The 15,129-nt window shown below is 42.1% G+C and overlaps 1 protein-coding gene across 1 annotated transcript in view; it reads right to left on the reverse strand.

Moving 5' to 3' along the window:
• Positions 1-403: 403 nt before the first annotated feature.
• Positions 404-15,129, reverse strand: part of LOC147663596 (uncharacterized) — a 133,114-nt gene continuing 118,388 nt past the window's right edge. The window contains exon 5 of the mRNA XM_086950336.1: positions 404-4,379. Coding sequence (XP_086806462.1) covers positions 4,153-4,379 — 227 coding nt within the window. The 3' untranslated portion in view covers positions 404-4,152. The remainder of the gene's footprint in view (positions 4,380-15,129) is intronic.

Raw genomic sequence — 15,129 nt, forward strand, 5'->3', positions numbered from 1 at the left:
GATTGCATAATGGCGAATACAATATACTAATTTGTAATGTCTGCTTTGTATCCACAGCTTTGCCCCCCCCCCCCCACCCCACATCCCTTTTCCATAGGCACCATAAAGGAAAGAACATTTTGAGGCATAATTGGTTCTGAAAGTACTGCAAAAGGCACATACAGCTTGAGAAAACAGATTTTATTTAATTATCTGAACATTTATCAATAGCAAACGTATTCAAGAAATTTTTAGAAGTGCACAGAACCACTCAGTCCCTCCATTTGGGAGGCGGCGTACCATCAGGCTTTCAAAATTATAGCAAACGTTATGCTTTATCGTTACACAGATATGGTGCCTAAAGTGCTATTATAACCCTTTTCTTCAAAGCACTTTCCTGTACATCAGAAAAAAACCAAAACACTTTAAAGTTTTAAAAAGCTTTATTTACTCTAAATGAAAACAATGTTTTTAAAAATACTTACAGCTTCTCTACATTATATGTACATAAACTCCCAGCACCCCTTGAAATCTCAATCCACTTGCACTGCAGAATCCTTGTCCATAAAGAGGGTAAAGGCAGACATGTGAGTGTAGAGACATTTAGATCCGGCAGCTGAGCTCACCTGAGCTTTCTTTTAACAAAACAACCTGCTAAAGTAATACCCTTGCAGTCAACTGTCCACTTAATATAAGCATCCATTATGTCCAGAGAGTAGTGGTCCATGAGCTATTTCAAAAGTGGATGAGCAAGGGGTATGTGTTATAATGGAATGGGGTGTAAATTATTGTGTACATTTTGCCAAGCAGGAAGAAATGTGCAGTATGCAATCTACATATGGGGACAGAGGTGTATGCGTTCAATCACAAGGGGAAGACTCATTACATGATCGGGACCAGGAATGTTACAAAAAGGAAGGCGTTAGTAGGATGAGTCTCAGAACAGGACATGTGTTTAGATGAACATGAGAGTAGTCTGAGAAGGGCTGTCTGTTACAGTCACAGGAGGACAAGGTAAGATCTGGATATTGAGAAAGGATCTGTGTATCCTACATAATGAAGGAAGAGAGCAGTACCGTCATTCATGAGAAGCATGTACAATATGTAGAATAGGTCTCAATGCACAGATGTAGAAACTCACTACACAAAATGCCTGTAGGTATGTTAAACAGATTGTGGGAAAAGTGAACACATCCTAACATCCCTGAACGATTCAGGCTCCCTTTACTATGACTCACATTCATGCTCCCAAGGAGCAGGGGGTAGTACCCGAGAGTTACATATATTAACGCACACATGAAAGATGAGACGTGTCTCAACATTGTCTCATAATATTGCATACATAAAATGAGAGCCTCATTTAAAAAAAAAAAGAAAAGTTGTGTTCCTACACAAACATACAACTACCATTTTGACTTGCGCATATCACTCACTCTGCAATTTTCATCACACAATATTTTCTGATCTACAACCACCAAGTAGTCCTTACCCAGAACACTTCTAGGATCTCTGCAACACATATTCCGAATCATGAATTCAAACAGCCACCAGATCAATATATAGCTACCAATGCTCACCCAAAAAATATAATATATAAATTAGATACACTGATGGTCCGCTCAATAGACCATGCACCCCCAAAACCTCAGAGCAAACGGAAGCACTCGCACATGGTCCACTCATCAAGCAAACCTGCATGTTTCCATCCTTTTTTAACAAATGGTCCTGCAACATTTAGATTATAGCTGCCTTCAAAACTAGAAGAAAAAAAAGAAACCCCAAAAAATAATTTAACCAACGAAGATTAGGTTCTAGATGTTTTGGCAATTACAAAACAAAAAGATGCAGATTTGCTAAGCTGGACTGTTTTCTGTGAAAATGACTATGGTGCAGTTACCCTTTTATAAAAAAGCAGGCATTTATAAATGCAGGCGGACACAAACTGAAGAGGCTGTTGATATTCAAAACCAAGCTCAAGATTTCTGCTCGTTTGTGTGAGACATGAACCAAGAGGATTGTTCATTAAATTGGGAAACATGTTTTCGCATAGCAGGCAATCAACCAGTAGGCCCCTTTTGAAACAACGAGATGAGATTAAGCAGATCCCTCCGGAACAATCAACCTTAATGTAACTCCTAGAAACGTCAACTGTCCCAGTAAAAAAAGATCCGAAGATGTATCCTAGAGGGAGATAACCAATAGCCTATGTACCATAAGCGTTGCATTTCTGGTGAGTGGTGCACTGCATGACCATTATCCTTAATTTAAAATGGATAACTTTTGATTCTCATCCCAACAAAGAAGAGCTAAGGGAGAAATGAGAGTGCAAATTTTTAATGACAATCCCCAAAGCATATTTATTAGACCTATTTTCTCCCTTTATATTTATTTGCCAGTCCTCTGAAGTCTAGAATTACTGACCGACCCTTGTGCATAAATGACAGTCGTTTTATGAAACCAAGCGTAGAAGGCACAGTATTTCAGTAGCAAATGTAATAGACTTTCATAACCCAATTACTCTCATTTCCTGAAACTGAACACAACAGAGTCCTACAAATATTCTCAAAGCACTCCTCTCGAAGGCACTTAGCAACGTATCAAAAGATTTGTGCAAGAAACATTACACCAGTCGTAAGTTGGCCCAATACCAATGGCAGATTGTGCACTACTTTAAATGTAGTAGTTACTTACCAAACAGCTGGCCACCAGTTCAGATAGACTATATTCTCAATTTACTCAAACTAAAGACCACTCTAAAGGGTTTGTCAATTCAGCTATGCAAAATGACACATTTTTTATGAATCCGTGCGTGGTCATGAGTGTTTTACTTGAAGAAAAAAAATTCTAGCAAGAGTTAGTGAGCAAAAGCAGGTGGGATGTTTACTCCATGAATTCCTTATCTTTTGGTGAGGGCTACCCCAAAATCCTAAGAAGAGCTCCAGGTGAAAGAAAAGTACTTTGCTTTCTTAATGAAACATAACCACGAGAGTACAATTTTTTTTATAAAAGCCTTTCACTACAAGAGACTTTTATAAACAACTAAATCTTAAACCACTCCTATCCAATAACAATAAAAAGTCTTCATGAGACTTCACGATATATAGATGTGTACACACTATTTGGACTACGCAAAAACGCGTAGTGATCTACAGCAAATATTTACTGATATTATATACAGTTCAAATGCTCAAAAGGGAAAAATACACAGTGACCTCTTAACTATAAAACCAACAATATTGTGCAGACTAATAAATTAAACATACATATTTCACAGTCAGCATTGAGAAGTCATACTTTTATGGTTTCATAACCCTGAGCGTGCAATATGTACATATATTTTTTTAGTCTGCTCCTATTTTTTCCTTTGCACATTCAACAGATTGCTTGAGAATTTTACATTAAGTCATCCGAGAAGAGCAGCTTGTGCATTCAAAGGGCAAAACTTGTATTTGGGGGATAATAAGGAATACCAAACTCCAGCACATCATAAAGCATTCATGTAAGATTGTACCAAGATCGGAACAATACGGTAGTCATAAATATTGATTATGGAATAAAATTGAGGGCATATATGTAGCGGCAAAAGACAAATGTCAGATAAGGGAGAATTGGAGCTTGTAGTTACAGGTAAAGAATTAACTGGAGTACTGTTGTTAGAACAGACAAGTGAAGTTATTAATGGGCTCTTGGTAGAAGCTCCCACTCTACCAGTCCCCTTTCTAGTCAGTTTCAGACTCTTATTTAAAAGGAAGAGGTGTCGGTCAATACCTTACCCAAAATTTTCTGCAGCGGATTATGCATTTGAAGATAATGAAACAGCAAGTGTATAGTACACACTATATGATGTGCTGGTGGTGAAGGCTAAGGCTGCTAAGAGTAATAGAGAACATTGCGTAAAAAGGATTCTACCATTGCAAGTGGATTACGGCATGCACCGCAACCAAGGTGGTGAACTGGATACACACTTTCACGCAACACCCAGACACAAATGGGCTATGCCACGGTACGCTCTAAAGTCAATGAAGTGGAACCAGCCAACTCCTTTGTTACTTCTTATAGGAAACCAGATATTGTGAAAACCCCTCGTTCAGGCTTTGTGTCAACCGGTGACACACAAGTGCACAAATCTAAACTTCTTTCAATGGCTTCTTTCCCTTCAGATACCAAGAGATATCATTCACTGAAGCGCTTGTGTTGTCCCCTGCGAGCACGGCTAGAGCGGCGAATCTCCTGCCGTGAATCCCTGCACCTCTGGCAGACAAAGACCTCGGGAACATTGGATCTGCGAATCTTGGCACAGGAGAGATGGATCCATGTGGCACACTCATTGCACTCAATCATCGGCCTTCCTGCAAAGGGTTTCATGCAGAAACAAGTGATAAGGTCCCACGAGTCGTCTTCTGTGGAGAAAGCAGAAAATGAGTGAGGCCTTGGGGAACATGCAGCTCTCATACAAACAAGCTAATTACGGTCATGAACGTTCTTTCGTATGGATATGCAGGTTTCTTAAGTTAACTAGAACATTTTAGTAGAAATGACATCTCACTGGCACCAGATAGCACTCTGTGGCTATGGGTGTGGATTCAGAAGACTAATTTTTCTGCACTTCAAAGGCGAATGACAGAATATGGTGAGTCAATGAAAACATGACTGCTATGAAAAATATTAATTAGCACCAACAGGCAAAGAAATAGATTGACTAGCATGGAAATCTGAAACAACCTTAGGTAGCAAAGAAGGATGCACTACACTACTGGAATGAAAAACCATGTATGTGTATGGTTCTTGTAACTCAGATCTCACCAATCTTAAAAACACAAGTAAAATTGCTACTAGGAAATTAGTCTTCAAGGACGGATGCTGAAACATGGATTTATGAATAGTTTCAAACGTAAGAGACATCATTTTGCCAAAAACACATTAAGCTCCTAAAGGGTAGAAGGCCTAGGCACAGATGGACAAACCTTATGTCCTCTAAGAAATCTTTAATCATTTGAACATTAAAAAAGAAGACTTATCATGTCAGCTGTGATAAAAGCAACATCTACCTAGATGAAAGAAATCTGCATAGCTGACTTCCTGGCAGGCAATTCATTTTGTTTCCAACAGCATTTGCAGAATTTCCTAAATCTGAAGTCCTATGCCGCTTGGTTGCATGTTAGAAGACTGATACAAATATTGTGTCCTAAATATTGTTTACAAAAATATAATCTGACTAAGTGTAGTTTTTCAATGATCAACTCCAATAGGGCAATATTTTAAATGATACTTAGTCCAGCATATTCTGATAATATACCAAGCCACATTGATAAAGAGTCTTTTACATTCTCTTAAAATGAGCATACACTAACCTAGAAGACATCCCATTTTGGGTCTCCAGGGCCATGCCACGCTCAATGTTGGTTAGATGGGATAGATTTTCCCCTGCATCCCATATGGAAGAAGTACTTTGCATGGGAATTCCAGTGTGGCTTCTATGATTATGCAGTTAAACAGTGCACCACAATTGCTTCTGACATTTTAAAGCTACTGTTATCATCCTTCCTTAAGCAGACATTTATTTGATCAGAGGCAACAGAATTAATGGAATCGTTACAAAAGAGCAAATAACTTTTCCTAACCACTTTATGAAAAGGGAATTGTCCAATGACCCTGGTTCTTGGAATCTGGATGCAAACATTGGGTATTTGTATTAAGAGCGATTTGTGGAAAACTCGATTTTTGGAAGGCCATTGTCCAGAATTATTATTGGGAGAATGTTTCAAAAGCTATTTATGTAAAAATCATGTCTTAAAGCAAATTGCAATTTGAAAGATAAAAAGACAAAAAGCACTTTAGTGAAAATTAATAAAAATCAGTTTTGCTCCATAAACAGGATTGTATATTACATTTGTGGCTAGACATGCTTGTATTTAGATAGGCCTGTGAGCAATTGACAAAGGATTGTGGAGTGAGAAGAATTTAGTTTATGTTGGTAAGTTTACATCACCCAAAACCCATTTATGGTTCTCTAGGAACTGTCTTGACCAGAGAATGCACTTGAACATTCTCAACTCCCAAAGGGTGTACAGCCTTTACGGTGTAGAATTCGGACTATCATCAATTTCCAAATCCACTGAGGTCAGAAAAATAGTCTTGGCTCTGGAGCGCCCATTTAACCCTCAGTTTAGATACTACTAAGTTGAAGAATGGTCCCTTTGAAGCAGAATTCTGTCCATCAGAGAAGGATATCCTTGAGAGCTAAACGCATCACTTTGTGCTCTAACAGAAATAATTTTGAGTCTCTTTTTTGACCGGAGTCCTTGAATTATCAATTCTCCCAGATGGATACCCCCAATAGAACACATCTGTGGCAAGACTCGGTGGGAAGACTTAATGCGATGGAACTCCTACTAGAAGAGTCCGAGCGTGGTAGCACCATGAGAAAAATTGAAGAGCCGCTAACAGCAAAACCAATATGTCATCCCAACTGTCTTCTAGTTGATTCCATTAACCAGCCCTACCCTTCCTCATATTCGGGCACTGGTGCCAGCTGCCCTTGACAGTGAAGAGGCTGCCAGTGAGTAATTCACCAGCCTGGTGATGAGAAAGAGGCGGTTGCGGGGTGTTCTAGACTGACATGCTGCTGGCCATTACAGGGGAACAAGGAGGGAGACTGCCTTTGCTGGAGCTGGCATGACTAACCACTACTGATAACAAATTATACAGGGTATTTTCTCAGTGTGGCCACCATGAGGAGACCCTTTAGCCTACCCAGAAACTGGCCCTCACAATCGCTGCTGTCATCGCCAACGGTAGGACAGGTCGGGCTGCTCATGCTGACCACTGTTGGTTGTGCATGTTGGTGTGGACCGACAGAAAAGAGCAGGCCTGTACCACGTCTCAATCCCTGCAGCAACTGTGGGCCATCATCTCTGTTGTGCCCTTGGGTGGACTATGGTTCGACGCCTGGAATTGAATAGGAGAAGTGTTTCTTCGCTACTGTGCGGATACCCACAAGTAACTTACATTACTGCAGATAGCACCTTGCAGGCCTAAACGGCGGCAGCTAGTGTTCCCTCCCTTGCAGACTTGCCCATACGGCTGTGGCTGGTCTTACCCTCTGGTAGAAGTTGGCACTGGACAACAGACATGCACAATAAAACTGAACACCAGCAGACTACACAATAGCCTTGCAGCTCTCATCTTAGACCCCTATGCAGGTCTTGATAAACTGGCTTCAGATGCCCATATGGGGTGGCACTGCACACTCAAAGGGACCCACTCTGCTAATGCAGACAGCCAGCACTAAAAATCCCCCATATCCAGCCTAGCCTCGCCGATATGCCAAACAAGCTGGACATCACCCTGGAAGCTACAGAAAAGTGCAGGTCTTGTCTTGAAAGCAAAATAGATGCCTTGGTACTTGATGTTTGCCTGCTGTCAGATGATCACAACAAACTCCTTGCACAACCTTCAGAGTCAAATATTGGAATTCCAGAAGCAATGCCTTGATCTGACAGACACAGTGAGTTTTTAAGAAGGTGGAGCAGAAGATACAGAGGGCTGAGCTTAGTGCATCAACATCCAATTTGTTGGCCCTCCTGAAGGGTTGGAGGGTGAAGACACTGGTCTATTTGGAATCAGGATTTAAAAGCTTTGTACGTGCTCTCAAGATGTCTTTGTTCTTCTACATCGAGCAATCACACTGAGCCTCTGCCCGGAGACGCCCTTCTGGCTCTGGGCCCCAACCCATCAGTGCCAAGCTGCTGCATTTGAAGGATTGAGATGAAATCCTACGTGCTTGCCATCAAACTACTCATCTCCTTGTATTCCCAGACTACAGGCAATAGAACATCAGTGTGCTTTCTTTGGGTGAGTAAAACACAAACCAACTGAGATGAGGCAGAGTAATTTTTGCTGTTCCATGCAAACTCCGAGTGACATCTCAGAACAAATCCTTTTTCTTCCTTGATCCTGCTGAAGCCTGGAACTGGGCAGAACACCTAGGAACAAATGCCCAGGTAAACTTCCCCAGGATATGGAGCCAGAAACCTAAAAAGTGGGTGTGCAGCAATAGAAAGAAGGATTGAACCACACTCAGGACTAACTTCATAGTGACGACCGAACAGCATACCACTGGCCATAAACAATTAGTCTTGGAAATGGTGGCCTTATTTCGAGACTTAACAGTGGTAACTGAGTCTGAGCAGGGCAGCTTTTCAAGTGATGACTACACCTCTTCTTTGCATGGGTCCGGGACTCTACCACTGGCGATTCCACAGAGAGCTGATGATTTACTCTAAGCTTTCTGCTCCCTTGCCCTCTTTACGCCTGCAAAGTGACTGATTGTTGACATTTAGCCTCCTGATGGGCTACGCCACTCCCGCTTCCACTTATTGTCAAGTTTTTTTACTACTGTATTAACCACTAGGTGTCCCTACAGGTCCCTATCTAGGTGCTGTGCTCAACCCTACAATCATACTAATGCACATGCAGTACAGGTACAATTATCTAAAGTTGGCAAGACTAATACTCCTTGTACCCATAACTGGTGTGGGTGAGAGTCTCTACAAGCTCTCATCTGGGTGCTGTGCTAAGCACTACAATCACACTAATATATATGCAGTAAAGGTACAGTTATCTAAAGTTGACCAGATCTGTATTCCCTGAATCCATAACCGTTTTACTGGTCAGACAAAATGTCCCACACCATAGCAATACTAGGGCTCCACATAGAACTCCATAAAAAGTCAGACCTAGTTCACACCCCAAAATATGCTGGCTGGGTTTCTTTACGAGTTTGGACTGCGAGGTTGTTTGCCCCCTGCCCCATATTTTTAATATTGTTTAGTTGGTTTGCAGGCTTCTTTCTACACTGTTGCCTTGAATGCAGCAGTGGCTTCGCAGTTCCCTTCCTCATTCTAGCAGATCAGTAGACAAATGCATTATTCAATAGAGAAGAACTTCTAACACATCTATCCAATAACACTGCCGAATAATTACAACATTGTTACATCGAATGTTAGAGGTATGCACACATGAAGCCAAAAGATACAGCATATACTCCTACATTAAGCACAGAGGAGCTCGTATAGCCTTACTCCAAAAATCTTGCATTATTGATACAGAAGCTTCACGGCTCTAGAAGCTCTGTGCATGCCTGTGGAACTTTAATTTGAATAAAACAGTTTCTTACTTGTCAGTGTAGTTATGAAACTTGAAGAATTTTTTAGATTTACATGCAGTGCATTATTCTGCCATCTAGTGGTTGGGTCCGGAATTATTGTATTTGTCCTTTTTTTGTTGGTGGGCGTCGACCATGCTACCATTTGGTGTCCTCTTGTGACATCGACATGCTTCCTTCATAAGCTCCCACCTTTGGTCTCCATCTTCAGATTCTTTTTTTTTCTCGTCCCATCTTCCTGGTAGAGGAGGGTGGGTTCGCTAGTGAATCCAGAAAATTCTTCAAGCTGCAAAACTACACCGACTGGTAAGAAACGATATGTTTTGCAGCATGAATCTTTTCTGGATTCACATGCTGTGCATAAATTTTGTAGCGGTTTGCTAGTCGTGTGGTGGCTGGAAGATCAGGCTGGTTTGTGAATAGATGTTGTAAGACCTTTTGTCCTACCTGTGCTTCTTTAGTCACCTGAATGTCCACACAGTAATGTTTTGTGAACGTAGGCACTGAAGACCATGTTGCTGCTAGGAAAATGTCTTGAATTTCGGTATTGGCCAGAAAAGAGACTGTTGCTTGTTTCTTTCTTGTTGAGTAAGCCAGCGGGGCTCTTGTAATGTCTGTCCAGCGTATTCGTGGCATAACTGTATGGCTTGTGCAATCCATCTCGCAATTGTGTTTTTTGTTACTGGTCTTCCCACTAAATGTTAGAAAATGATACAAAGATTTGTTTTGTTTTTCTGTATTATTTCTTTCTTTCTATGTAATACGCGACTGCTCTTCTACCGTCAAGAGTGTGCAACCCTTTCTCTGCTTGTGTCTTTAGTTTTTGGAAGAAACTTGGCATTTGTATAGCTTGGTTTATGTGGAATTTTGATACCACTTTTGGCATAAAATGTGTGAACTTTGGGCAGCATCTCCAGCACCCACCAAAAAGTGTTGCTCTCTACTGAAGAAGGACTATTATCCTGAAACACGGGTCTAGAGACACACAGTACTGGTTGCACCAACAAGGGTGAACAACCAAAGCCTGACACTGAAGAAAGGGTTATCATGCACTGTATTTATTATGATGCATCAGGGCAAACTGAGTGCTGGAGTGTGAGGCAGTGTGCGCCCACCCCCCTCCTATTTGAATCTGTTCTCATGACAATCCTGTCATTATGTAACTGGAAGTAGGGTTCCTGTAGTGTTAGTGCTTGCAATTCATTAACTCTGCGTAGTGATGTCATTGCTACTAAAAAGGAGTCTTCAGCTTGAGCATTTGCGCATTGCCTTGTGTAGTGGCTCGAATGGTGCTTTCATCAGCTGAGCGAGTACTACATTTAGGTTTCATGTGGGTGCAGGCACCGTTTTTGGTGGTGCAATTCTTTTTGCTACTTCTAAGAACCTTTTTACCATGTGAGAAGTGAAGAAACTCTTCCAGGTTTGCCCTCTCGTATATGCTACAATTGCTGCTAAGTGAACCTTCAGTGATGTGTAGGTTAGTTTACTATGTAATAAATGTGCCAAGTATTTCAGAACTGTTTTTTCCCTTGTGATCTTTTTCTGCAAGACGTTCACAGCACCATTGGGAGTATCTTTTCCATTTTGCTGTGTAATATTTTCATGAAGTTGGCTTCTTGCTTCTCTTAGAAATGCCATTGTGCTTTCTGGGAGTCTTAGGGGTGCACATTTTATGTCCTCAGGAGCCATGCAGCAAGGCTTAAACTCTCCGGTTCTGAGTGAAGTACTTTTCCTTTTTGCATTGTTAGTAGGTCTTGCGTTTTGGCAATTTGTGCATTTTTCCCTGAGATATTTCCATTATCTCTGAGAACCAAGTCAGTCTCGCCACTGTGGTTCGATGAGAATCATGTGGATGATTTTGCATTTGTTGAGCACTCTGTGGAGTAGTGGAATCGGGGGAAAAGCGTAAGCAAATATCCCTAACCAGTCTATCCGTAGCACATTCCCCAGGGGCTGATTGTAAGGTTGCCTGGATGCGAAGCGTTGGCATTTTGCATTGTGGGGTGTTGCAAAGAGGTCGATTTGCGGAGTTCCCCATTTGTTGAAAAGTTTGTGGAGTTCCGTTTGATTCAATTCCCATTCTTGGGATGATGCCATTTGTCTGCTCAGTCTGTCTGCTTCTACATTGTCCTTTCCTGGCAGGTGCATTGCCATTATGTTTATGTTCCTTGGAATTGCCCACATCCAAAGTGGCTGAGCTAGAGTCGAGAGTGATAAAGACTGGTTTTCCTCCTTGCTAGTTTATGTAAAACATGGTGGTTGTGTTGTCTGTTTGTATTACCACTGCCTTTGTGTAGAGCTCTTTCTGAAAGGCCTTTAAGGATAGGAACAGTGATTTTAACTCTAGGATATTGAGGTGCTTCATAGCATCCTGCTGTGTTCACAGGCCCCTTACTTTGAGGTTGTTCATGTGCACTCCCCATCCTACGTGGGAAGCATCTGTCGTTATGGTCACTGTTGGAGTTGGGTGTGTAAAGTCTGCCTTGTGCTAGGTTTGTCTTGTTCCACCATGCTACTTCCTGATGAACTGTCTGCGTGACAACCACTAGATCTTCCCAAATTCCTGTTGCTTGCGACCATTGTGCTTGAAGCCATTCCTGGAATGGCCTTATGTGTAAGCGAATGTTGGGAATCAAATGAATGCATGAAGCCCTCATTCCTAGCAGCTTCACCAATGTTCTCACTGTCAGAGCCCCCTCTGGTATTGATGGGTCTCCTTTAGCAGGGCTAAAATTATCTTCTTGATCGAGAACACCTTCCCCAATATTGTATTCAATTCTGCTTCTAAGAAATTTTTTTCTTATTCTTGCTCTGGGGAAGATTTGTCCCAGTGTACTGAAAATCCAAGTTGAACTAGTGTCTGTATCACTTGCTGTATATGTTGGGTGCAGATACTGTACAAGCTCGCTCTTACTAACCAGTCGTCTAGGTACGGGTATACATGGATTCCTTGCCTTCTTCGATGAGTGGTTACTGCAGCTAGGCACTTTGTGAACACTCATGGTGCAGATTTTAGTCCGAATGCAAGCACTTTGAATTGGTAGGGTGTTTTGTTGACCACAAATCTTAATAGTTCCTTGTGTCTTTTGTTCATAGGAATGTGCAAGCAGGCATCTTAAGTCTATGGTTGCCATGTAGTCTCCTTTTTGCAACTGAGGGATCACCTCTTGCAGAGTTGTCATTTTGAACCTTTGAGTTTTTATGAATTTGTTGAGAAATCTTAGGTCCAATATAGGAAGCAGTGTTCCTAATTCCAGGGTGCCTGTTCTATTGCATCTTTGGCTTGTAGTTCTTGTACCTCTTGGAGTAACTAAGATAATTCTCTCTTTGAATATATCTTCTTGTTTGGTCTTTTGTTTGTAGATTGTTTGCTTAGCTCTATGCAGTAACCGTACTGTTTTATGTTTAAGATCCATTTGTCTGAAGTTATCTCTCTCCACTTGTGGAGGAAGTACTTTAATCTGCCTCCTACTAGTGTAGTATGCTGTAGGAACTGTTTGTTTATAGGATGTTGTTTTTATATTGATTCTCTTTTTTGGGAGCACAGTCCCTGATGTTCTTGGAGTGTGTGCACGCCTTAAAATGCAGTCACTTTGTTATAGTTGGAGCTCCCCCTGTTTATGGAAGGCCTCTTACCCGGGGGCGTCCTCGAAAGGATGGTCTTCCTTGCTGGTATTGCCAATTTTGTTGCTGCGCTTCTTGTCCATGGCTTATTCCTTAGTAAGTTTGTTGATATGTTTGATGCAAGGTTGTAGGTTGATGTGACCTTTTCCCGATGGTCTCCTTGAAGGTGTGCCTCTACGCATGCCTCTGAATTGTAGCGCGTCCATGGATCTTACTGTTTCATTGTCCTTTTTCAATTGGTTCAGCTTGTCATCCACTACGCTTCCAAACAATTGTTCTTCATTGAACTGTGAGTTCAGTATATGGTTATGCACTTCTGGTTTGAAACCGGAGATTTGTAACCATGCATGCCTTCTTTGGGTGATGCAGATCATCACTTGTCGGCTAGAGGTTTCTGCAGCATCTAGGGCTGATTTTAAGCATGTGTAAGCTATGTTCTTTCCTTCTTCCACTATTTATTTTGAAGGTTTTATATAGCGCGAACATAACCCTTGCGGGTATCCGAGCGCTTTACAAGAGTTGTGCGTAGGGAACAAAAGGAACATAAAAACATAGGTAAGAATTGAACTATGTGGCTTGCTCTTTTTTGGAATTGTTCTGGTAGGTGCTTTAGTAGCTCTCCTACCTCCTCCCAGTGTTGGTATGCATGCCTGTTGAGTAATATATTCAAATTTGCTATGCGCCATTGATTTGCTGCACTTCTCGCGACCTTTCGCCCCATAAGGTCCATCCTCTTGCTTTCTTTGTCTGGTGGTGGATCCATGGTGGTTGGGACATTAGCCCTTTTCCTAGCAGTGGAAGTTATAATGGAGTCCTATGCCACTGACCCCTTGATGTAAATCAGGTATTTTGAGGAATGTTTGTATTTTTGCTCCCTCTTGGAATGACTGCCTTACATGAGGCATGCTCTTTAAAGGCTTCTTTACCTTGATCTAATACACCTAGCAGAATAGGGAGGAATTGGCTCCTTGATTGCGTAGGCATCAAAGTCTCTAGTACATAACATGATTTGGGTTTTTCTTCCTCCAGTTGTACTCCATAAGATCTGCTGCCTTTTTGATGACTTGGTTATACATACAAATTTCATCTGGTGATCAAGGCCTCAAGGATATGTATCCACCGCCTCTTCTGGGGAGTCTGAGTAGAGATCTTGCCATTGTAGGTCTTGAACCTCTGAGGTTGCCGAGCCCACACAAGTTTGTTCCTTGTCTTCTTCGAAGAAGAACTCTTCTTCTTGCTCCTCGAGTGTTTCGGGTGTCGTTGGAGGCTGTAATGCCTCAACCCTCTTTTCCATATCCGTGGAAGTTTTTCGGTGGATTCTTGAATTGCTTCAAGCTTTCGTTAAACTATTTTTTCTGTTGCAAAATACTTGCCATTTCTGCCTCTAGCCTCTTTTCTTCTTCTCTATCACGGACGCGTGATTTTTGGCGTCGAGACCTACTACCTTCCTTTTCTTGCTTGACTATGCCAACACAGCAGTCGAAGGCTATTTTGACCTCTCTTGCTTCAACGCCGAAGCGTTTTTCCTCGATCGTCCTTTGATGTCTCTGATTTTTAGGTCTTGACTATTCTATCCCGCAGAGATAGATAGGCGAGATTATAGTAGGCAGTTAAAAAAACTCTACCAAACTTGCGGATCGCGTACAGTTCATGTGAGCTATGCACGTGCACGCCATCGCCAGCTACTTCACACCACCTTTTGTCTGTGCTTCGCATCAGACTTCAAAGGCTGCCGCTCCCCCGTCACAGCAATGCTGAGAGCTTGTTTTCCGCTGTCCCTTTGTCCCCCCACCTCTCACGTTCTTCTCTTCCTTGTTGCACTCGCCCCTTCCCTCACTCACTTTTTATTGAATACTTGAACTTATTTCCCTCCCGGTGTGCCACGGCCTTCATAGCTCCACCTTTCTCTTTTTTCCCCGCCTTTTCTGCTGCAGTTTCTCTTCTATTTGTCTCTCCTCTCCCTCTGTGTCACATCTTTATCTACCCCTTCCACCTGCCTTGGCATCTCTTTTTCTTTCTCTCTCGATTCCACCATTTCTCCTACTTTACCTTGCCTCACTCCTTTCACTCTACTTTCTGGCTCACTGTTTCTTTTCTCCAGTTTATCTATTGTCGCCATTTCCATTCTCCTCTTCTCTCTGTCCCTTACATCTGTCCTATCCTCTTTCTCCAGAGTTATCCTGTCTCCCCTCCTCTCACCGCTCTCCCCCTCCCCGCCCTGCACTCTTCTGTTCTCTCCGTGTCTCCCCGGTTTCTCTACCTTTGTTCCTGGTGGTCTCTTTTTAAGGTCTCCCCTGGACGTCCTTCCTCCGAAGAGGCTCAGCCCGTACCCCATCACGCCTCTCTCATTGCCACCCCGC

The sequence above is a fragment of the Lissotriton vulgaris genome, unplaced genomic scaffold, assembly GCF_964263255.1.
Source record: "Lissotriton vulgaris unplaced genomic scaffold, aLisVul1.2 SCAFFOLD_1742, whole genome shotgun sequence".
Taxonomy (NCBI): Eukaryota; Metazoa; Chordata; class Amphibia; order Caudata; family Salamandridae; genus Lissotriton; species Lissotriton vulgaris.